This window comes from Oryzias latipes, chromosome 24, assembly GCF_053564925.1.
Source record: "Oryzias latipes strain Hd-rR chromosome 24, Olatipes_Hd-rR_3.1".
NCBI classification, from domain to species: domain Eukaryota; kingdom Metazoa; phylum Chordata; class Actinopteri; order Beloniformes; family Adrianichthyidae; genus Oryzias; species Oryzias latipes.
The window spans coordinates 17,217,352-17,242,093 of record NC_136260.1 but is presented as its reverse complement, the minus strand read 5'-3'; the positions used below and the strand labels follow the sequence as shown (position 1 = coordinate 17,242,093).

The following is a 24,742-nucleotide window of genomic DNA, read 5'->3' as shown; positions in this document are numbered from 1 at the left end:
TGCCGCATTTGGGGTTTTCCTGCAGCTTTCCTGTCAAACACATTTACAAGTGCGGATGTTACTCATGTGTAACTGAGAGAGAGCTTTCCTCTCCTTTTTTTTTTTTTAATGAATCACATGGTGTGGGGGTGTCATTACAGTCAGATGGGGGGGCCATGAGTGTCCACCCACATCAGTTCTTGAATCTAATCTGTTGAGCAACCCTTCAAACTGCTGCTGTCATGGTGGAACAGAACTGGAGGAAACTGACAATTGGAAAAATATGATGTCAGACAGTAGAGGGCAAACCGATTTCCCGACTCACTGTTTATCCAAAGGTGAAGGTAATGGTGACAGTGCAAATATGAAAACACCCTTGTTGGTTCTTCTGTCATAAAAAGGTAGTGAAAAAAGTTATGCATCACTAAAATATCATGTTTCTGTTTGCCAAGGAGATTAGTTTTATTTGTTTTTAAAACAAAACATATTTTGAAAGTTTGGGATTCATAAAGGGAACTCAAACTAAAAAATAGGGGCCTTGTGTTTTTGATGTACATCAACCTATATTTGACAACTTTACTTTTTTTGTAAAATACAAATGAAAATAAAGAAACACCAAAAAGGCAGTGAGAAGAAGTAAAGGCATTATAGATTCTCACCCCCATGCCTTAGACCAAATGCATTAGGCCCTCTATGTATTATAGTCTTGTTTCCTCTTTAATAAGTACGTAATTAGTTCCAGAAACCCACATATACACATATAACTAAACATATCCACTTGGAAACATCTGACACACGTTTATCATGCATAAAAACTCATTTGATTCAATTTAAACCATTCAAACAATATTTTTTAAAACGTCTATTTAGAAACTAATAGATGTAATTTTTGGCTAAATTATAGAAGGATAAAAAATACCAAAATTCTTTTATTTTGTATATTCATGTGTCACGTGTTATTTTAATAAATCCTGACTAAATAAATAGAATAAGGGTTAATTTAGTGATGAACTAATAAATAACGCTTTTAAGTTACATTTATTTGAATAAAGTTTATTTCTCTCTCTTGACCCTCGGGGTCTTCCGTAGTATTTTCCTATTTAAACTCCGTTTCTTGTTTTCCTTCCGTCCGCTCGGAGCAGGTAACCGGCTCCCGCTCCAGTTTCCACAGGTGGTTATAGTATTTCCGGGTTTTCCTCTGCACTTTCCCACACTTGTTCCTGGCGTTTTTGTCCCTCCAGCCTGCACTGTCTGCTCGAATTTGAATAGACGATGGGAGGCAACGTCTCCGGGGCTCAGCTGCTCCGGTCTGCTGCTTCAGGAAACATCGCCGGGCTGAGGAACCACAGAGCAGGAACGCAACCTTTGTTTTAAAGCGGAGGGTTCCCGAACCCGTGAATACTTTTTGTCCGCCGCCCTGGTAGTAATATGAGTTTTTGAAAATGCCCTTCCATCAGAGGACTGTTGAACCCCGCCGAGTGAGTCGGTTATCGGCGAGGTACGGCTGGAAAGCGAGGGAAGAAGAACCGGGCAAACGCAAAACCCGACGGCTGGTTCTCTTCTCCTCCTTGGACGAAGTTAGCTGTCACACTTTGACCGGCTTGATCCACCAACTTTCAGACCTTTCCCGGCATGCCAGCGACATCTTCCTGGGCATCGAGGTGGAGGCAGGAGCGGTCTTCAGGAGATCCTGCAGGATCCAGGGGCGCCTGCAATTTCTGCAGGATGAAGTCTGCAGACTGGACCCCAAGAAAGTCAAAATCCGTGAGTTTTCCCTCCCTCTAGACCTTTAATTGAACTTTCTAGCTTCTATTTAGGACCAAACTATAAACCTGGAATAAAAATACTCTTTTCAATGTTTTGGGATTTAAATAGCTAATAAAACTACTAACCACTAGTGAAGATCCTCTAAATCTGCATTTATTTATATCCCATTTAATACTAAAAGTCCAGTAAATATGCAATTTCTAATCATTTAAACAGAGACACAGATGGAAAATCAATTGTGTTTTTTAATGTGCCTGCTTACGTGATGGTTACACATTAACTCAGGCATTGACTCACACTGTTGTGCCTGAGGCTGCACTGAATGCTGTCATCTTATCTCATGGGATGTCAACATTTAGCAGATCGTCCTATCAAACTCTGTAGTTTTTGGGGGACTGTTTACCTCTGAGGTGTTTTGAAACACACCTGACCCAGAAGACCAGCCTGGATTTCTCAGAGCGTCCCTGAACTGTGTATTAGGGAATTATGGACCAATGAAGAAGCCTAATTATCAAGCATCCTGGCTCTTCTTCTTCAGTAATCTATAACTTCTCGAGTCATTTGTCAGCCATAATTTGGAGGTGAGGCGTGGGAGCCGACAGGAATGTGGCGTATCCACAAGCAAAAAAAACCTACTTGACTCCAGCTCACTCAGCGTGCAGAAACACCTGCCCTTGGATGCTTTTACTCATTTTAAAAATGCTTCAAAGGCACCAAACGGAACCGCCTGGGGCGCTGTTTCGATATTTGAATGAAAGTTACTTTTTTAACTCGATGTGCTTCAAAAACCCTCGGCATGTATTGAAAGGTTTTACCCCAGACCCTCCCTGAGAACTAATCTTGTGTTGGCGTTTGATGGCCGTCCCAGCTGTGGCGAGTGTGCCGCGTTACATCATTTCAGCAGCTTAGAGTTTGCTTGTAAATGTTTTGCAGCAGCTGGCCGTTCTGTCGTCTTCCACTACTGTGAGTGCAGCCCCAGCTCAGAAGGTGGCTCGGATTACTGGTGAGGGGCAACAAGAGGGGGCTCCTTTGTGCTGAGAGGCTGCCAGAAGTGTGTGCATGTCTGGTATCTGCCCATCAGCTCAGAGTCATCAGAGTTTGCTTAAAGGTGCTGGCAAAGGAGATTTACTGCATTAAGGCACATATGTGGGTTTGTCTAAAGCAGGCGTCTGCAACCTGAGGCTCTGGATCCACACGTGGCTCTTTGACCCCTCCATTGTGACTCTGGTTGAAGAAAAATAAAATGTTTTTATTTTAAAAATGTGACAACAATCCATCAAGGGGTGGGGCTTCTTAGTTTACCAAAGTCGCACTAAAACAATTAGACTGGTTTTGGGCGCCTTGTACCACAGGGAGTTCTTTGGAGATCAGTTAGCATAACCAGAATTCATACTTAAGGTGGATTTTCTGTTACTTTTTTTTTAATTCAAGTATTCTAAGTGTGGATTATGGTCTGAAATGTCCTGTAAGAGTTCCTTAATAGCTCTGATTCAATTTTTGTTTGTTAGATTTACATATTTCTGGCTCAGATGCACCACAGACTGTAAAACATATATATATATATATATATATATATATATATATATATATATATATATATATATATATATATATATATATATATATATATATATATATATATATTTTACTTACCCAATAATACATTTTCTGCATTGAGATGGTCCTATATGATATAGAATGTCTTATTTTGAAAGGAAGTCATATGAACCTCTGTCAGGAGTAATAATCAGTTCATATTTAGACAAAAAGGCTACTTTCTCTTTATATTTATGTTTTGTTTTTTCCAAAAAACAATAGTTTGTTTTATATTCATCCTACAATAACATAAATCTAAAACGGTGTCTTATTTTATTAAAGGGTGAAGTAAGACTGTGTGGCTCCTACTGGGTTGTAGCTCTTTGTGTTAAAGGTTTACAGCCCCTTGTTCTAAAGTCCTAGATCAGAGCTGGAACAGCACTTCACATCACCTTTTGTTTGTTATTAATTTCTATTACATATAAGCCAAAAGTTCAGAATTGACTGCAAGAATTAAGCTGCATCCCTGCAGTTTTTAAAGAATGTCAGAGGTTGGACTTAAGAGAGGACTTGCTGTGAAATAAACTTGAAAAGTCTTTACAGGTTGTGTATGTGGATCGTTCAGGAGAGTAGACTATAAAAACACAGACACCAGAAATAACCAACTAGTGCTTGGCATCAATATCAGATGGTTAGGACAAGAATAGGCTCTGTTAATGTGGACGAGATTGCTAAGAAATGTCGCACCTGTATTTGGCTTGGTTTCACACTGCACTTTTCAGACCCAGTTACCTGGAGAATGTCACACTATATGTCTATAAGATTAAAAGATGGATATTAAAAGTTGTCACATGACCTAGTTCTTTTAAAACAGTGGATTTGAATGTTTTCTCTCATGTGGCTGCAGTCATCTTGATTTAGATGTGATGATGTTAGCAAAAATTGGAGAAAAAGTTGGACACACCCAAGTTGTTTGCAACTTTATTGTGAAATGTATAAAAAAACAGATATTTAATGTAGCAGAACACTTTGCAGAATGTGTTTTTTTTATTTTTATGTACAGTTGGATATCTTGAAACGATCGTGACTTACAGTTTTTGATCCACTTTACTTAGTAACCTGTTTTAAATGTTGAATTCAAATGGTTTCTCCTTGTTTTTTGGATGGGGTGGGGCTTTTAAATGATTTAAAAAAAAAACCGTTATTGATCCTGTGGTAGGGAAATTCTATTGTTACAACAGCTCTGGGGATCAGGCATCAGGCGCAAAAAAAGGAAAAATGGGAAAAAAAATTATATGACTCTTAAAGATCTCTTATGACTGATATTAGGGCTGCACCATATGAGGAAAACTTACGATTTGCGATATTAGTGATCAATATTGCGATGACGATATAACTTGCGGTACATGAACAAAAAGCAAAACAACCAAAAGCCTTATTTTTCATTTCACTGCAACAGTTTAATTTAAATAAGAGAATATGTTATTTAATTTAAATAATATAACTTAAATTACACTCCAAATGACCCTGGTCTACATGGGAGGCAAGTTTCTAAAATAAAAGGGTTCCATCCGATTGGTCAAATGCATAAATGGACTTATTTAATTTGTTAAATACTTCAGGCTGCCAAAAGATTGTTTTAGCACATTTAAGGTTACTATTTATTGCAATTTTCGCCGTTTTTTTGCGTTATCCTTATTTCACTGCTTAAAACTGCGATAACGATAAATTTGCGATTTGTTGTGCACGCCCAACTGATATATTTTGTTAGTTGTAATCATCTCCAATCCTCCTTTTTTCCACCCAAATGTCTTTAGTTTTGACAGAACACATCTCATCCCAGGTAAACAGCAGCAGGAAGGGACTGGATTTGAACCCCTGAAACTTGCTTGGATTTGAACTTTTCTAACACCACTCCATTTTTGCTTTGCCCTTTAGTTTCCTGTATAGTTTATTTGCATTCACACAGCAGTAAACTGCACTTCAGTTAAAATGAGCTTTCAGACTTCTCCAGAAGAACAAATCTCTGATCCAGATCAAACAGTCCTGGTTTGAATCAGAATCAGAATCAGAATCAGAAATACTTTATTGATCCCACACGTGGGAAATTTGTTCGTTACCATAACAACTGACAGGAAAAAAAGAGTAAGAATAATATAAATAAAAATAAAAAAGAGAACAAGGAAAATGTGGTATAATTTAAAGAGCTATTTACATAACAGTGCAGGTAAAGAGATGTGCAAAAGAAATGTGCAAAATAAAGAAAAGAGGAAAAAAAAAAAAAAAAAATGTGCAAAGGTTATCTTCTGCATTGTGAATTATTGAACAGGGTTATAGTATTTGGCAGGAAGGATTTCTGGTACCGGGCAGTATGTGCAGTTAGCAGATGCTTGAAGAGCAGTTTGGAGACTACAATGACCCAACAATAGATTCTGCAAATTCGAGACAATTTGGTCAGGTCGTTCCAAAAATGCTATGGATTGAAGAGATCCAACAGTGATCTTATGGTTTTTAAAATGTGAAAGTCTGTATAGTCTGGGATGTACTTCTTTGGGCCAATATTTCTCTAAACCTGAATGGTTTACAGCAGTGTTTCCCATCCCTGGTCCTCAGAGCACACTGTCCTGCATGTTTTCCATGTTGCCTCTGCAGAAGCCTGACAATGACAATCCTCAATGGTAGATGTGTTTGAGCACTGACAATATACAGGACGGTGTACCCTGAGGACCAGGGTTGGGGGGAAAAAATCCCCCGACTGGTTTTCAGTCCCACTCCAATCATCTTTGGATCTGTTTTCAAAGTGTTCCCAGTGGTCTTTTAAATACGATTATGCAGTTTTTAGCCAAAATCCAAAAAACGGTGTCGTTTTCTAGGACATAGTTTCTGTAGAGCGGCAGGAGTTCATCAGAATTTTGTTGTTGACTCTGAGTAAGCCCGCCCCCATTTCTCGTCACCCATCTGTTGACAAGCTCTACTACTAGTTTACTGCCCCTCACATTATCGGAGCAACAAAAATGCAGAGCAATATTGGAGCGATCCATTAGAGTTGTAGAAATGTCTGCAGACTCTTGGTGCCATCCAAATGCCCATATTACTAACCATTATTTTCCATCTTTAGTCTTTATTTGAATTCAAAATTTTCCACATTTATTCTGGTATTTCCACCACTTTGTCGGTGTGCATACGTTTCCTTTTGACAGTTATCTTACCTCTTGCCTCTAAAAATGTGCGCCGTCTTCTCCTTCCAACCCACCTAAGCTTTGAGTCTGGAGTGGACAGAAGGCGTGTCAAGATATACAAAAGGTGGCTTTAACTACGTCTCGAGCTTAAGTCTCAGACGCTAAATGCGGAGCAAACTAGAAGTGTGTTATTTTAGTGCTAAAAGTAGGTCAAACTTGTGAAGGTTAATTGGAATTGTGGGAGACTTGGGGCTCTCCTGTCAGGCATCAGCTGGGTATTAAAACAGATACTCGCGCAGAGAAAAAACAATGAGTTTCCAGCTGACCCACTAATGTCAATAGGATATTTTATCCTACAAAAATAAACTGTGTATGGTGACCATACCCACACCCCTCATAGATATTTCTGTAGTCGTTATGATATTTAATCTGTTGAATGTTTAGGGTGTGCTGCTATGTGTATGTGTGGGAACTTGTGCTCCTCTGGTGCTGAAAGACGTTTGTGGAGAACGTTGGCGCTGAATACCTTGATCAAGTTCCAGGTTGATCCGTTTTCAGTCACGCTTGGAGAACCTTCTTTAACTTCTCTCTTCATGTTTGGGGCGCAGCGGCACCGAGCCCCTGTCTCATTTACTCCAACGGTGCTCACTCCATTCACAGAGAGAGCAGTCATTATGCAGTCAGCATCCACAAACTGGTTCCCACAGAGGGGGTTTTCACAGCGCCTGGCCCGGTTCTGGAGGCTGACCTGCTCCCATTAGAGACAAAGCAGCCTGGAAGGACGGAAAGAAATAATGGGAGATATTTTTGAAGGTTCGGCTCTGTGTTGCATCTGATTGTGAGTGCAGCTGCCGTCTCTCAGGACTCTGTGTACGTACAGGGGAATCTATTGTTGAATTTTTTTTCAATTCTCGAACCCACTTTTCCCTCAGCAGGCTGTAACTTTTATCCTTGCCTGCCAGTCATCACATTTCCTGTTCTCGTCTCAGACATTTCTACTCTCCAGCAAGCAATTTCTGCATAATTTGACCCAATCAGAGGCTGATTTGAAAAATATCATTTAACTCTGTAAAGTTATTAGGAAGAGGTTTATTTTTAGAGTCGTGCATGTGTGCACCGTTGTCTTGGTTTGTGCATAATGTATGTTGAGTTGATCACAATTTTAGCTCAATCCAGTTTCTGCTGATGAACTGTTTACAGTTCATGCTTTGTTCACTTTTCTCTTCAGCTGCTTTCTACCTTTGGTGAGCTGAACTCAATCAGTTTTGAGGCTTAGGAGACTCCATAGTTTCTATAGATGTTATAAAAACAGATTTTAAAGTAAACACGGCAACTTTCTTTCTATTTCTCCGTTCTACATCCACTGAAAACCTCTTTAAACTGGTGGTGTAAGGATCAGGTAGTTCTGGCTGGAGGAAGCCAGTGATGAGATGAACAAGATTTAACTTCTGCCTTAGAGGAGATGCTGAGACTTTCTGGAACTCACCTAATTTGTTTTTATTGGAAATCTTTGTGCAATTTCTTTGGACATTTCAATTCAGGAATTTAGTAGGATTTCCTATTGACATTATGTGTTTGTTAAACGGGCGACAGTTTTTATAAATATATTTTACATTTTTATTAGGGCTGCACGATATGAGGAAAACTTGCGAGATGCGATATTAGTGATCAATATTGCGATAACGATAAATTTGCGGTAAATAAACAAATAGAAAAATAAAACAAAAACATCATTCCCATTTCATTGCAACAGTTTAAAAATTATACTCCAAATGACCTTCATCGACATGGGGGACAAACGTCAGGGTGGCTAACCCTGGTCCTCAAGAGCCTCAACCCTGTCTGTTTTCCAATTCTCCCTAGACTGCTCGACAATGATAACCAAAATCCGGTGTGTTCAGTCAATCAGGATGTGAAATCACTTGAGTCAGCCAATCAACAGCAAGCTGGTTAAGGAGAGCTGGAAAACAGGCAGGGTTGAGGCTCTTCAGGACCAGGGTTAACATAATAGGCCTCCATCTGATTGGTCAACAATGGGAAGGCGTCCATCTGATTGGTCAAAGCATAAAGGGATTTATTTGATTCGTTAAATGCTTCAAGCTGCTAGAAGATTGTTTTAACACATTTTGGGTTTGCGATTTATTGCGATATTCGCCGTCTTTTGCGATATGCATATTGCAGAGCTGGATATTGCGATAACGATAAATTTGCGGTATATTGTGCAGGCCTAATTTTATCATAATTCTTTAATGACAAAAGTTTGAAACATTTTTGCTTTCATCTAATATGGAGCAAATCTGGGTTTTTATTTGGGAAAGGCAAAGAAAGTGTCTGGAAAAAACGGAAAAGCAAAGCAAGATTTTTTTTTATGTTTCGATCACTTCTCTGTCAACAACCACAGTCTTAAAGCCCCTCTCTGATGATATCCTTTTTTTTTGTGTGGCGTTTTTTTTAACATATTCTTGTGGCAGTTTTCTGACAATGGATGACATGTATAGAGAAAATGAAACTTAAAATTGCATTTCTGAGTATTTCTTTATTCAAATCGTGAATCAGGAGCAGACGATAGATTCTGTTTGAAAAAAGATATGATGTAGGCGGGCCAAAAGCTCCCTAGTCAGAGAGCAATGGAGAGAGGAAAAGGGGTGGGGTGCTCCACTTCAAAAGCCCCCCCCTACAATTTTCCATTACTGCCACTCTGCAGGAACTTTTCTAATAACAAATTTTTACAATTTTTTTTTGCCCAAAAACATCATAATCGTTATTAAAATGTCACTTGAAACGCTTTTACAAAAGATGATAGGAGTGAGTCTTTACCAGCTTGGTTGTGTTGAGTCCGTGTACAGATGTGACCTGATGCTTCAGCATCTCCCACTGTCAGTCACTCCTCCCCGTCTTATCTCCTCTTTTCTCATTCTGCCCTTTCATATGGTTTCCAGACCTTTCCTCTTCCACATCTGTGGCTGTCCTCCTCACTTTGATGTCAGTCCTCCATAGCACGGCGCTGGCCACAACAAAGACGAGACTCCAGCTTCCCGCTCCATCATCTGCACGCTCCGTCTCTTTTATGATCAATTTGCAGCCTCACCACACGCCTGCTCTCCTTCTTCTCCTGTGAATGCACGTCTTTGGCACGCTTCTCCTTTGCATCTTTTTGAAACTGTTTGATATTCAGCCTCATCTTTTTTTTTTACTTTAGGACACTCTGCTTTTGACTTGCCTCCCTTTTCTGATCGATCAGAAATAAGTTGACATTTCTTTGAACCTTTGAATGCTTTGCTTTTTATTCTTTGTATTTTAAACTACGTTCTAAAAGGTGATTTTTTTTTTTTTTTTTAATGCACTCATCAAAACATATTACTTTTTTTTTTATTTCAAAGAACAAGTATGTTTGCATACAGCAAAGATTTAAAGATCCAATGATCAGCTTTTAAAACTATACACTGCTGGATCCAACTTTCAACACATTTTGGCAGCTTTCTGTTATTTTAGACACTTTAGTTCTGATGTTAAAAGATGCAGAGTTTTATTTCCTATCCAATGTCTGTTTTGTATTTTTGCAAGCCTGCATTCACTAAAGCTTTTTTTAAGGAATTTTCCAAAGAACGCTTAGAAATAAAAATCAGGTAAAAGTTTGAGCCTGCAACTCTTATCTATTTAAAACAACTGAGCTTACAATTTCCATACCGGATGAGCTCAGAGCTGGGAGTTTGATGGCTGATGTAACATTTCGGGAGCATTTAAATGTTTGCTGAATTTACATCTGTGCAGGTTGTGGCATTGTGCAAATCTGGAAGAAAAGTGATTTAGATTTTGCACATTTAAAGCACATACATGTGTATTTTATTTTATTAAATTTAAACATTTTTTTTTTGCTCTTTGTGTTGATAAATGAAAAGAAAAACACATTTTAAAATCTGAATAGCAGTAATGTTATTATAAATGTAGTTTGCTTTTTGTACATCTCTATATACATCCTTAGATATATATTTTTGGATTAATTATGAGTCCTTTTTAAGAGAAATAATTTATTAGTCGTGCAGTAAAGATGCACCACAGTGGATTTCGTTCTAGGTCTACTTTACTTTGATGAGTGGAAAGTTAGTGTTTCAGGAAAGATGAGATATTCGGACCATTGGCTCTAAAAAAAATGGATTCGTGTAAAGCTGCAGAGTTGCCACCTTTGCTTACGGCAAAGTACATGTTGCTCTACATCCTGTGTAACATTATAGTCTCTCAGTGGTGCGTTCAAAGGGCAGGCAAACAAACATTCATACGGTTCGTGATGACACAGAAAAGCAGCTGGGAGCTCGTCTAACAGGAACATAAAAGCTATTGTCGAGTTGCGTTTGGAGCTCAGACTATAAATTTCCAATTGTCCATACACCCTAGGAAAAAATTAAACCACTTTACCCCCTTAAACACTGAACAAGTCATAAAAACTGCAGCCATACTACACTAGTGACTGCTGTAATGCAAATAAAACCAAAAAAGAAAATCTCCCCATCTGCAGGTTAAAGTGAGTCAAACCTGCTGTTTGTTACATGCAGAGTATTTGCATTTTCAAAGGAAGGTCAGGCTGTAACCCTGCTTATGTTTGCATTGCCTGATAAACCGCTACAAACAGCTGCTGTCCTGCTCCTTCCAGGCATAAATTAACGTCCGAGCTTAAAATTCTTCAGCTGTAAAAACAAGACAAGCAACAGGAAGGTCATGAAGTTTGTGTTTTGCTCTTTCTTAATGTCCCTGCTTGCAGTGTTGGTTGCCCTCCCTCCATATCCAGAATAAATGTCTGAAATGACAACAAATAGATCGGTTTAGTTTGGATTCGGGTTGATATCCTGCTGCAATCCCACGATGGAAGCATCAGATTTATTTAACAGCTGTGTTTAGGGTCTGTAAAGAGAGGAGATGGGAAGGCCCCACATACAAATGATCATCATTCATTTCCTCGTGGAGGAAAAAAAAATCTGGATCCTGGCAGTTTTCAAAAAAAGAAAAGAAAAGGAAAAGTTAACTTCCTGCCTCATTTGTGTCTGTGTTGCTGAACAGGAACACAATATTTGGTACCTAAATCCTGTCGGGACTCAAATAATTCATTCTTATCCAGTTGATCTGGGCTACAATATTCCTGTCCAACCCCAACAATGTGGCTTCCACCAGTGAAAACAGTTTTTCTTTGGTTCCTTTAAAAAAACAAAAACAAACAGGACTCTGTGCCACTTGAACAAATACATACGAATGAAACTCTATTTCTGTGCAGCTTTTAGTAACCACTCAACTCTCACCTTAGAGCCTTTAGATTATAGCTTCGTCTAAAAACTGTTGTTTAGGGAAAACGAGACCCCAGATTCCAGTCCTGAATTTGAAGCAAACCCAAAAGTACCAAATGCTGCAGTTCCTCAAATCACCAATAGAGGCTGGTTCCAAATGTGAGCCATTTCCATTGAATTCTAATTTTACACGTCCAACTTTTAATTCAAAAATAAAGTACAGTCTAGTTCATAAATGTTTTCAGGTTCTACCTATAACAAATATTAAACCAGTTTTTTTACCAGAGCTCAAAGTTGTACATAATTACAGGTGTTTTTATTTTGATTGGCAGGAGGGTGCAGCCAACTCACCTTACTGCATTCTGATTGCCTGTTTTTTTAAATGGCTAAGTGAGTGAAGTAAACTCTTGTATTTACGTTCAATCCGCTTCAGGCATCAGAATTTTATCTGTTCGGTGCATTCACAGCATATGGGAACTTGACTGAGTGACTCCTCCCCCTTGGCGTTCCAAATAGGAAAGCCAAGCTAAAATAGCTAAAATCCCATCCACTTCTATAGAGAACTATACAGTCATTATATTTGTCAGAATATATTTCTCTGGTAACTTTTTTAACATGTTCTTAATTTTAGCCTAATTTTTCATGATATTTCTTTCTTAATTGCTAGTTATTCAAAACGGTTGACAAATTCTCCTGTCCCCGCTTTCAAGGTGTGGCCTTATAACAAACTCACCCCTGATTGCTGAGAGTGGTTGCCATGGAAATGTCGATTCCGTCCGACTCTGACCAATCACTGCTTACTGACAATTTCTGATTCCAACATGGTGGTGTTTGTATCGCAACTGACTTGAAACAATTTCTTTGAACCTGAAAGCAAGCCTTTTTTTACGGGTGACGTCACACTCACTCTGTCCGGCTCTCCAATACAGTCAATTGTTCCGGTCCTGTGGAAAAAAAAACGAGACATTTTACTAATGTTTTTACAGTTGGACCTGAAACGTGGATAATGAGGATTTTCCTTTATTGCTTGGCATAACCCCAACTGTCTTAATTGACCGGATACATTTTTTCCTTCTTTCTTTAATAAAGACTCAGAACATTTGATTTCTGGAGCTCTACTCTTCATCGTTTGGTTTCCTCCCACCTCTCTGTGAAATATGACATGGTGTCCCCTGGAATCCCCATTGACTTCATTATCCTGTGAAGGAGCTTTTGCTGGATTTTATACAGAGACCTCATTGTGTCTGTGTTTATGTGAATGAGAGTGCAGTTGTGCTCATCTCCGTCTTTTGAATCCTGAAGTATTTTGGGAGATGCAAGGACTCTTATGATGCTTTGTTTGTGCGTTTTTGGGAAGAAGTCTGCACATTTTCCCCCACAAAGTGTTTCTGTGTACTTGCACTTTTCATGCAGTTGCACATCAATCAGGACTTTTTATTTTTTTGGAGTGATACGGATTATCAAACAGGATTTTTTTTCTTACCTGGGGGAGAAAGGAGGTGTAGGACTGGTTTCAGCATGTGCTGACATTTCTGACAGAACATTGCCAGGAGATAAAGAATTTGTTCATTAAAAGTGAAACCAAAAAAAAAAAAAAAATTATTGGTAAGAAAAAGACATTTTAGCAACTTTAAAATAACGTTTGGGGTTTTTGGGCTGCTTCTGATTTCTGCCTGATCACCTTGTGGTTAAAAACGCTGTAAGTTGACTCCAAACCACAACTAACTGTGTTATTGTGGGTTAGCAGCAGGGAGGCTTGATTAAAAAAGATGTAATATAATATTCAGAACTGTATTTTTGTTCCTTGGACTATCAAAATGAAAGATCTTTTGTTTGCTAAACAGAAAAAAACCTGAAGGTTTTTCTAGCAGCTTTGGAACGAACAAACCAAATATTGGCTATGGACCGGACTGTTTTGTGGGTAGCTTTTCATAAACCTTTGAGGCTGAGGGTATTTGATGGCTCACAGTACAAAACTTTTTCTTTTTTTGAATAATTTTCTGTCTCATTTTTGGAAGATTTATAAATAGCTGGCTCATGGGGAGTGGTCTTGGTACTCCATTTTTGTTTTTGTAGCTTTTGTATTATATGTACAGTTATGTTTTTACGTTTTAATGTACATTCTTTTACTAGATTTGGGATTATTTTCCTTTTAAAAAGTGTTTTTTCATTATTCTACCGTTGCTTAAGCATTGTGTATCTTTTAAGCACCTAGATATGAATTTTTATTTAAAAAATATTATTTTAATATCAATCATTTTCATAAACGACTTCTCAAAATGCAGCTTTTATGCCTATATGTTTGTTAAAAAGAACAAAATGGCAGGAGGAAAGCATTTCCCACCACGACAGAATTGTTGGAGTCACTGATGGGGATTATGAGGAATATCTTTTCTTACTGCTAAAGGATTGTTAATCTCTTTAAGCCCATCTGGGGTCTGTGTGCCCATTCATGCTGTTTTCCCATGGATGTGAGGCTGAGATGAGACTGGACAGCAGACGTGTGTTTATGTACATAATTGTCTCACCTGTAGGTTTAAGGAAACACGGCTGTTCAGGCGTGTAATTATGGATTGGCGTAATTGCACGTTATTTAAAACCGAGTTAGATGTTGGTTTGAGCTCTCTTTGTGATTGTAAATGCATTGTGGCCAGATTTCATCCTCTGCTGTTGTTGGATTGAATGGTTCTCCGTTGCACATGTTGGGTTTTGTGCAGATCATAAAATGAAACCGAAATACTCTGTTGCTGAAAAACCCAATCAACGTTTGTTGCTTAAAGAATCCAAAGCTTCTGAGAAATTTTTGCTGACAAAACAGAAGCTTCACAAAACCTGCATGGTACACAATCATGATGTTTGGTGTTTCATCCCCACTGTTCTCACCACTGGAAGGAGGTTTTTTCCCAAAAAAAACCTAAACACGGCCACATTCATCCTTTCCTTAAATCGGATCAGTCGTCTTGTCCCATTTTTGCAGAAAAGCAGCCCAAAGCATGATGTTTCCACTCCCATGCTTCACAGTCAGCGGGTTGGGTGTTCTTGGGATGCAACTCATCATTCTTCCCCCTCCAAACACAGCGAGTGGCGTTTATTCAAAGTCAGATCCAATTTGATTTGTATGGCACTTTTCCTGCTAAAGAGCACCTCAAAGTGCTTTACATGATGAAATAGATAATAGTAAAAAATAATAATTAAAAATGGCAATCAATAGGAAAAATGAATAAAAACCCAACACACAGATGCATCCCATAAAAGCAATCAGTCAGTAAAATCAAATAAAAGCTTGTGGACATGTAAGAACTACTTAAAAGCTGAAAGATCAGTCTTGATCAATCATTATACCAAAGATTTGCATATTGGTCTCATCTAATCACGTGAAATTCTCCTAATTCTCTTTTTTAGAGCACTGCAGAATTTGAATTCATGCTGACATCATGTCTTACTATGGTAACCTGTTCCAGTAGAACCAGTTCTCTTCAGGTCATTAACCAGTTCCCTCCTTTTGTTCTGGGCTCCTTTGTACCCCACCAGGTGAGACCTCACATGGTGCTCCAGGTGGAGGGAGATTGTCAGTGATCGTATTTTTGATTTCATTGGGGAAGTGTAAGGAAAGTTTGATTTTCCAGTGGAAAGATGCTCTATTTTTTGTAAAACGTCCCCCTTAACACAAAATACAGTATTTTGTTCTAAAATGATTGAAGAATCCAATGAAAATTGTGTTTTGTTTTAATGTTTTTTACCCATTCTTGTAGCATTTTTCAAATGCCAGACATCTGGCAAGAAAGACAATTAGGATAAAAATTGTATTTCTAAGTATTTTATTTATTTAAGTTGTGGTGAATCAGGAGCAGATGAAAAAATGCAGTTTGTAAAAGCGTGTACAGTAGTTGTTTGGGTACAAACTACAACCTCAGCCGGTGTGGGTACCGGATGTTCTCGGGTTGCCGTATGTTCTCGGGGTCCTTCGGGGTCCTTCGACCAATGATGACGTCACACTATTTGATTGGCTGTAAGTTGCCACGACCAATGAGTTAACGTCGCTAAGTTTTAAAAAAAACTTTATTGACAATTGCGGTATCATACATTAACAATGACATTAACGTTAACAACGAACAATAACGATGTAATGAATATTGCTTCGAAGATCAGTCATCATTGCCAAACATAACATATTAACATAGAAAATAAAGAAAAGAGGGGGAAAAAGAAACAATGAACATAACACACAAATAAATAAAAACATAAGTAAAACAAAATAAAGGAACATAGAAAAAATCTAAATAGTCTAATACTAGTTAAGTTAGGGGTACTCGTGAAGTTTGTATTTCTGAACAAAACTAAGCAATTTCAAGCCATTCTTCTTTTTCATATAGTGAAGTGATTGAAAGTAAAAAAGAGCTCTTTATTAAATGTTATAATGTCTCCTCTAGTGATATAACTCATTGGAAGGATCCCGAAGGACCCCGAGAACATCCGGCAACACGAGAACATCCGGTACCCACACCGGCTTCTAGTTCTCTGTTTAGCTTCATTCAGAAGCATCCATGTGCAGACAAATAGATCCATTAACGTCTTTGTTTTCCTCATCCAAGCTGGCATCTGGCTAAAAAATCTGTACGGCTGGATAGCTCTGACATTGCTTGCCCTTTTTGTTGCTAATGTTAGGTTGGGGTTGCGAAGGGCTGTAAGCTTGTGGGAGAGAATGTAAACAAAGGAATGATGGGAAATCATCCCAGGCCAACAATCCCATGAACAACACGGAGGCAAATTTCTGATGAACTGCCACTCTGCAGAAACTATGTTGTAGAAAACCACACAGGTTTTTTTTTTTAAAACAGCATAATCATTATTAAAAAACCCAAAGGGAAAACTTTGAGAATGGATCAAAAGATGATTGAGTGGACCTTTTTTAAATGAGAAAGTTAATTTCCCTCAAATTTTGTGGTATTGAAAGTATTTCTGACGTTACCCATTAGTACCTGGCTGTGGATCCTGTCTCCGGCTCGACTCGCACCCCCGACTGTCCCCCCAACTCCGGCTGGATGAAGCTCGTCTGCTGGATTTTAAATATGTAGTTGTAGAGTTAGATAAGTTAGTTCTTCTCCTATGAGTTCTGGTTAATCGCCTGTCCGTCCTGGGGGAGGATCCCTCCTTCATGTGGGCACCGCTGAGGTTTCTTCGTTTTTTCCGGAATCCATTTTTTAAGGAGTTTTTCACTTTATAACTTTTTCAATTACCTGTACAAAGCCCATCGAGACGACTGTTGTTGTGAATTTGGGCTATACAAATAAAATTGAATTGAATAGTGTGTCTTCAGTAATAGATGTGTTGCATGTTCGCTGCTTTGTTCTCATCCCAACACGTCTCAGCGTAAGGTGCTTGGAACATTTGTGTGACATGACTGCTCAGGGGTGTAGGACACGACCTGTGGTATCAGCATATCAGGTATCTTCTTTTGTGGCGTCTTCTTGACAGAAGTAGCTTTGGGGAGTTTCATTCAGGGTGGACTTACACAACAGTAAATGATCTGCTTTCGACCTCTGAGATTTCTACCAGCTCAGTGGTCTTGTGGTAGAGTGTCTGCCCCGTGAATGGAAGATCGTGAGCTCAAATCCAGGCCTTATCAAACCAAAGACTTTAAAAATGTGACCCAATACCTCCCAAGGATTTAGATTGGAGGTTTAACCACCAAGTGGTTCCTGAGCGTGTTTGCAGCTCACCGCTTCCCCAGGGGGTCAAATGCGGAGCACAAATTTCACACACCCAGGTGACAGATAATGGGACTTTAACATTTTATCTGTTTTTATAGAGGACCAAGAGTTTCTTTAAAACAGCCTTTTGATCTAATGCTTGCTAAATATGCTACAATTTAATTTAAATTGAAAAACACATTGAAAGTTCAATGAAATTTTACATTAAAAGTAGCATTCTGCAATTGGAATTGCACTTTCAATAGTTAAGTATAAATATTGGATTTTGAAACTTATTTTAGTCCAAGAGAACTCAAATAGGAGACTTTCTTTCTATTTCATAGATAGTAAAGGCTTTCATCAGAGGAGAAAAAAATAAATGGTCTCTTATTGGTTTGATTTAATTTAATTTGTGTAATTTCGCATAAAAAACATTCATGTTCAACAATCAAACACAGAAAATGAGATGATGTGTGACAGAAACACATGGGTTTATTCACATGGAAACACCCCCCAAAAATGTACAAAATACAAATATAGTTTAAAACTAAAAATAGAATCAAAAACCTAATGATCAACAAATAAAATGTCACTGTTTCTTCTTCTATTTAATCTCCCAAAGTGTCAGAGCAAAGGCTACATGGAGATGAAAACTCATGAAATCCATTTGCAAGAAAACCCCAAATAATTATCGAAAAAAGCATGTAAATAAAGAAAATTATAGAAAAGGGAATCTGTGTAAAAGGTTTTCCAAGTAAATTTAAGTTTGATTCAGACAGTTGGATGCGTTCATAATGAGCTATTTGCCTGCCTCTTCCACATATACGCCCAAACATCTCTTCTTTGTTTGATTTGTCTGCCCGATTGGGGCCCAACTAACAAGCACCACATGAAAGAAGCCCCCCCCCCTTTCAGCCAAACACTCTCAAATCCCAACAGTGTGCCCCCACCCTGGCAAAATTTGAACTGAAATCACCCAGTCAGCTTTGACTCCTTTTCTTTTGCTCAGGAGATTTGACGCCTCCCCTCTCAACCCCCCTTTGGAACCGTTGCTCTAACTTCTAGATGTGAAAAGCTCCTGAATCAAGTTGGTTTAGCGGAGTAACAGTCCCACGGGGGGAGCTCTGTGTTCCAGAGAGTCTGGAGAGGAGACTGGGAGCCTTTGTTGTGGGGCAGTGGTGACTGGTCTGCTTGAAAATGTCAGATCCCTGAGGGCTGAGAGGAAAAGAGAAATCAATCACTCGTACTCTTTTAGCGATCAATCATATATAAGTGTGGGCCGTGTTGCCCATCCTGCTGTTTTACGACCCATTTTGCCGGCTTTGCGTCCTCTGTTCACTGTTATGGTAGATGTTCACCATAGAAACATAGGCATTTTCTCTGACAGTTATTCATCAGGATAAAAGTGTATTAAGACAAAAAAGGAGAGCAGGGTTTATTACAGAGAGCCACAAAAACAATGTGTCCTTCCTTGCTAGCTATCCAGTGACTATATTTGATGAGTAACTGTCTTCAGGCCGAGGAGTCGGAGGGAGCCGTCCAAACACTTACACCCCACGGTCTCCTCCCCATTTGGGAGCCCAACCCAGCCGGCCTTTCATGTGGTTGCGGGCTCTGGTAGGAAAAAGGATGAGAGTGAAGGGAGGGAGGCGGTTTCAAGAGCAGGGAGGTGACATTCGAGGTCTTAGCAGTTCTCTTCATCTCTTTGTTTCAGCTCTCGACTTACATGACGAGGTGGGGTTCGCATTTCTACAAGGACCTAAAGCAACACAGATTTGTGGTTTCAATAGCTTCCAATTTTTAATTATTTTTTTGCTTTTGCCAGAAGGTAGGCGTGGCACTGTGGGTGTAGTCAACTAAGTTTTGCCACATGTTTGGTTAAGTAATTAAAAGTTGCACCCCAATGCTTTGCCAAAGGATTTTCCCTTGAAACAATGATGCAACATTTGCGAATAAGCCTTTTTATGGTACTTCCCCTATGATTCATGAGAACTCTTGAAGATCCTTAAAAAAAAGCCAAATTATCTTTTGTAAAATGATATTTAAAACCCTGGCTGAGCTTGGTAACAGAGATCTAAGCTAAAAGGCGGGGCGGTTGATTTACAGGACGCTCTACATTCCTTTTATCTTCTGTGCTCTGACAGAAGAATAAGATGGTTCTACGCGCCATGTTTACACCGGTGCAGTTTTTGGTTGGGCAGAATCTGTAGAAACAGATCTATAAGCCACATTTGCACTTTAATACCTGTAAATTGTCTTGTAGGTTTTCTGTTCCATAATCGTGGCTTTCTATTGTGTTGCATAAATCCCCTGATGGATGTTGCAGAATAAGCTTTTTTGTTTTTTTTACAAATTACAAATTCCCTCCATTTTTTGTTGAATAAATTCTTTCCCAGGGATTTTTCTACATCTGCTTCCTGTTTTCACCAATTTTCACATCTCCAGCTACAAAAATGGATATGAATCAATATAAAGGGCACAAAATGTCTGCTCTGGATCCAGATTTGTGTTTATATTCCCAAATATTTACTATAGGGAGTCAAGAGATGCACAGATAAATCCTCCGATTATGGGAATCCAGTTGTGGATGTAACCGGCCAAGGAATGCATATTTTAGATTTTAAAGTAATGTTTTTTCTACTGTGTGCATATGTATTTGTGTGAGGTAGCCATTTTTTAGCTGTCATATGCCTTTTTAACCAAAGTTTTAAGCCGAGCGCGGTGAAACAATAGGTAATATTCTGAGTTGGATGCAAATTTATAGTATTGTATGATTAACTGAATAACGATAACTTTAAAATCGGGACATTCAGAATTTGGAAATGATGGCACATTAGGAAAATAGAAGAAAACCGACACATTTAATTAACAAAGACGAGCTTGTAGTTATAAAGTGTCTTACATCCTTTAAACCATGCAAGTCCAAAGTCTGGGGGGCCAAATGTGGCCCGCGTTTAAATGTTGTCATCTATAGTTCTTAGAAATTACTCAGAAGGGTAAGCTAAGACATTTAAGCCCAGCCTTACATGGTGCTTCAGGTGGGTCAACCTATTAGGCGGTTGCCTGCAAAGAATGCAGACTGTCTTCCGCAGTTAGCATTCCAAAAATGTTTACGTGCAAACTAGACCTAAACGTATAACATTAGGCCTTGTTGCAACATGATAAAGGCACATCCATACCTTTTCTAAACCCTCTTAGTCCTGTTTAGGGCCATGGGGTTGCTGAAGTCTCTGCAGTCACTGTCAGGCAAAGGCGGGGGGAAATTTGTTAGTCTGTTGGTGGACAACACAAATATAGACACATACAGAAATATATAGATGGAAACATTTCTGAGCTACAATATTTAATAAATGTTCCTGCAGGATAATATTAATCAGTGTGTTACAACGAGACGAGTTATGCAACCTTTGTTTGGGTGTTGTCTCGACTGGTTATGGTAGGTATATTGTGCAACATTTGAATTACAAGAATCTGTGCATGACATAAGCACCCACATAGTCATGGCAGACACCACCAATTTGTTCCAAAACAGCTGATCTGGTCTGGCCTCATGTCGGCGACAGATAAAATCCCAGCTGTCACAGAGCGCTTCGACAGGAGCCGCTGACAGATGACGCTCACCGTTCCTGCTGTTTTTCTGTGTGGTCAGTGCCTGTCTTTGTTCTGCTTTATCCGGGACGCTCACTCACTCACGTGCACACTGCTGCCTCGTGGTGCCCAAGAACTTCAGACTTCTATATTTCTTGCTTCGTCGCTTGTTTTTGCGGCTCCTTCCTGGCTTTTTCCATCTGTATTGCACCACGGGGACAAAGCGGAATCAAACCTTTTTTTACTCAATAAAATGTCTGAAAGGAGAAGTTGTTTGTGGTTGTTGCATGTTAGAGCTCATCTCAGTGTGTTTGTGAGAGGCTGAAATGAGACATCACATGTCTGAAGAAGTCTTATTTATTAAAGAAACACAAAGAATTGCAGATATGACTTTTATGTAAATGTTTTTCAAGTCTGGTAGTAAAAAACAGTTTGAATCTTGAGGCTTTTAGTCCTTTATCCCCTTTTTTCTTTCATATTTTTTGTTATCAGTAAAAGCTAGTTTTTAGGGGGTTTTTGTCTAGAAAATGAGACAAAAGATAATTAACTAGAGGCAAACGGAGATTACCTGTAGGTATGAATATAATACATTGCATTTATTGTAATTTAAACTCACAATGGCAGATAAATTTGCAGAATGAGGATGTCCTAAATAATAGGAATAGTTGACAACACTCTTAAATTACTCTAATTGATGTACAATTGCATACATTTAAGATAAAGTTGTTGCACAATAACACTTTTTTAAATTAACATTTTTTGTGAATTGTAATCTTCCTTTAAAAAATAAGAAGACTCAAACATCCGTTTATTTTGTTTCTACTGGCTCCCTCTCTTTATATTCAGGATAATCGCTTCTTCCTGATCATGCTTCAAGACATTAACCATGAACTAAGCCCTTTGTCAGCCCTGCATGTCCCAGCATCCTGTGTGAGATGGCGTTGTCAGCTCCATCCTGCTCCGTTTCCTGCCTGACGCCGTTCTCACCTCTCAGTCCTGCGAGGAAAAGTATTCTCACTCGGACAGCTGCCTCTTCCAATCCCCTTCCTCGGATTTTCTCAGTGACCGTCCTGTCCCGTCACAGGATGCCAAACGGGTCCGGCAGTTGTTTCCTGCTAAAGGGGAAAAGCAGAGCAGCATTGATGAATTTGACGGCAGAAAGTGTCGGTTTTGAGGTTTCCTTGTTTTTTGGGGGCTAAGATTAAACCAGACCATCAATAATGCACAATAATCTTTAAATCTCTGGATATAAATGATTTTTAACAATGTAATCCTAAAGTTGTGCGCATGAGATAGATTTAGATTCTCAAGACTTTTGACTTTTGTTTCATGAGACCAAGTATGATATATGAAAGACTTAGAAATGCAGCAAGAAAAGGAATGGAGTGGTGAAATGGGCTCATATTTGGGTACAATTTAGATTTAAAACTAATCAAACAAAATTTCTGAAGATTAGCCGCCATTACTCTCAGGAAGTGATTTAAACAGAAAATGTGCCTCCAAATGCAGCACGTTTTGGATTCATTGAACGTAGATCCAGACCAGGTTCTTGACTCCCATCAAAGTAAACATTTTCTCCTATCATGCCTGTGAAAGACACTAGGTTTTTGTCTAAACAGCAAAAGATAAACATGTACAGTGGTAGGTGTCCTTGTATGGTGTTGGTTTACTCAAATAAAAAATGAATAACCTGCACTTAAAGGTGGCGTGAATGTGAGAAGGAACCTATAAAGAAAGAAGTAAGATGAAAATGAAAGTAAGGGGTGACTAGTACGAAGCCTGTGGTAATGGGAACTTGCTGCAGGGAAGAATCTTAGCTTGATTTATTTAGTCACAGGCATGAAAAGGTAAAGAGAAGCAGGACATTCATTGTAAGAAAAAAGGTGCACGGAGGAATGAACGCAAACTGATACACTGGGAGGCACCGTTGACAGTTGTTCTCAAAAAAAGGTTGCATCTGTTTGCAAACATGCAGCTTGTAGTGACGAGCTCCGACTGTTGGAGAAGTTTGCACAAATTCTAATTAAACCAGGGCGTTTTTTTTTTTTTGTTTTTTTTTTGGTGCGTTCCGTCCAGGATGGTTCAGCAGTCTTGATTTAAATGAGCTGGTGCACTGCAAAAACTACATTTTTAAAATTTAAGTCACACTAACTTGGTCCGGTTCTTATATACAGTCACGGACCAAAGGTTGTTGTTTGGTCTAAAGACCACATGAACTTTTTTTAAGCAAACCATTAGATATTCATACAATCCAGGTGTGAAATAACCATTATTGCTGGTTACATACATTTTAACACACTTTTAGCATCCACTGTCTCAGAAATTCATAACAAACTTTATCGCTTTTAAATCCTTCATACATTTTCTGCTTGGACTGCTCCTCCTTCCTGGAACCCATGGAAACCCAGTAAAAGATGAAACGAAGGTGGACATACATTTTCAGCAGCCCTTCAAATTACATTTTCATAAATCTTGACTGCAGTCTTCAGTTTAAATTTTTTTTACCTTTTCATTATTATTGTTTACTTATTTAAAGTCACTTTTTTGATTTTTTGCAAACAATCTTTTTTTTTTAGTTTTATTTTTAAGTTTTTTTTACCACATTTAATTTAATACTTACCTAACTCATAATTGAATCTCTCCTTTATCTGCTAAATTTGGAAAATATTGCATCTCTTGTGGATTGTTTTATTTTATATACCTTGACTAACTGTGCATTTGTGAATTTGTCATAGTTTAGCTAAAACAGATGCTTCTCAGTCGTACTCGCTGACGTTCTACCTGTCCAGGAACTTTAAAAGATCCCTTTTTCTTTCAGCCCGAATAGTTTTGCTCATTTTTTTTCATGAAAAATAAAGTTTCTATAAATTTCCTACATACGCTCTTTAGCATTCAATTTTCCATCTGCCAAATGTATCTAAATCACTTCTTCTTCTTTTTTTTTCTCCTCCCCATGACAATTCTTCGGCCGCTCTTTGCCCCTTTCTCCATAACTCATCAGGTAAGTGCTTTATTTATTTGACACTATCTCGTCCCTTATGACCATGTGTCTACTTATTTACAATTCTGTGCAGTTCCCTCTCAGGATCAAGATGTTTTGGATGGGTCCAGATGTTAATGTAATGTTCTTTATGTTTGCCATTTATGCTTAAAACTCCCCAGATGGTCATTTTTCAAATGTTTCTGAAGGATTTCTAGTCCCAGGGAGCATAAAGATGTACCTAAAGAAGGGCGGTGAATGTTTAAGTCTTTCTTTGGTTTTTGAGGGTGAAGCCATTGAGATGGAAGGAAACTGAGGGGAACTGTGAAAGTTATATTTTTGAGGCATCAACTTTCAGTTTTGTCAGGAATAAACCATTCCCAATATTTAAATCCACAGTCGTGCAAATTGGTACCCCACTGATGACCTCCATATCTAACGTTTCAAACATTGGTTGACTCGTTCTCACAGCCCCATGACCCTTGTTGCTTTTTCTCCCACTGGTTGTCTGTCCTGACTTGTCTGACAAGTGTAACCGACCACTTAAATCTGGAGATTTATGGTATTTTCACAGGGAAAAAATGTTTTTGTAAGTAAGTAGAGCCTCCATTTCTGAGTGATGAAAGGTTTGGGAAGTGCAGGAAAAGATCAGGAAGGTGTTGAGTGTAGTTTACTTTGTCACTCACTTTACTGTTGAGCTTGTTAACTTATTATATTTTTACTGAGAAAAAATGAGATTAATTTTAATGT

General features: G+C 38.6%; 1 protein-coding gene across 2 annotated transcripts in view; it reads left to right on the top strand.

The window, feature by feature from the left end:
• Positions 1-1,054: 1,054 nt before the first annotated feature.
• The window catches only part of nhsl1b (NHS-like 1b), an 81,843-nt gene continuing 58,155 nt past the window's right edge, over positions 1,055-24,742 (top strand). For both annotated transcript variants that reach the window (XM_023953322.2, XM_023953319.2), the window contains exon 1: positions 1,055-1,743. In XM_023953322.2, coding sequence (XP_023809090.1) covers positions 1,422-1,743 — 322 coding nt within the window. In that variant the 5' untranslated portion in view covers positions 1,055-1,421. The remainder of the gene's footprint in view (positions 1,744-24,742) is intronic.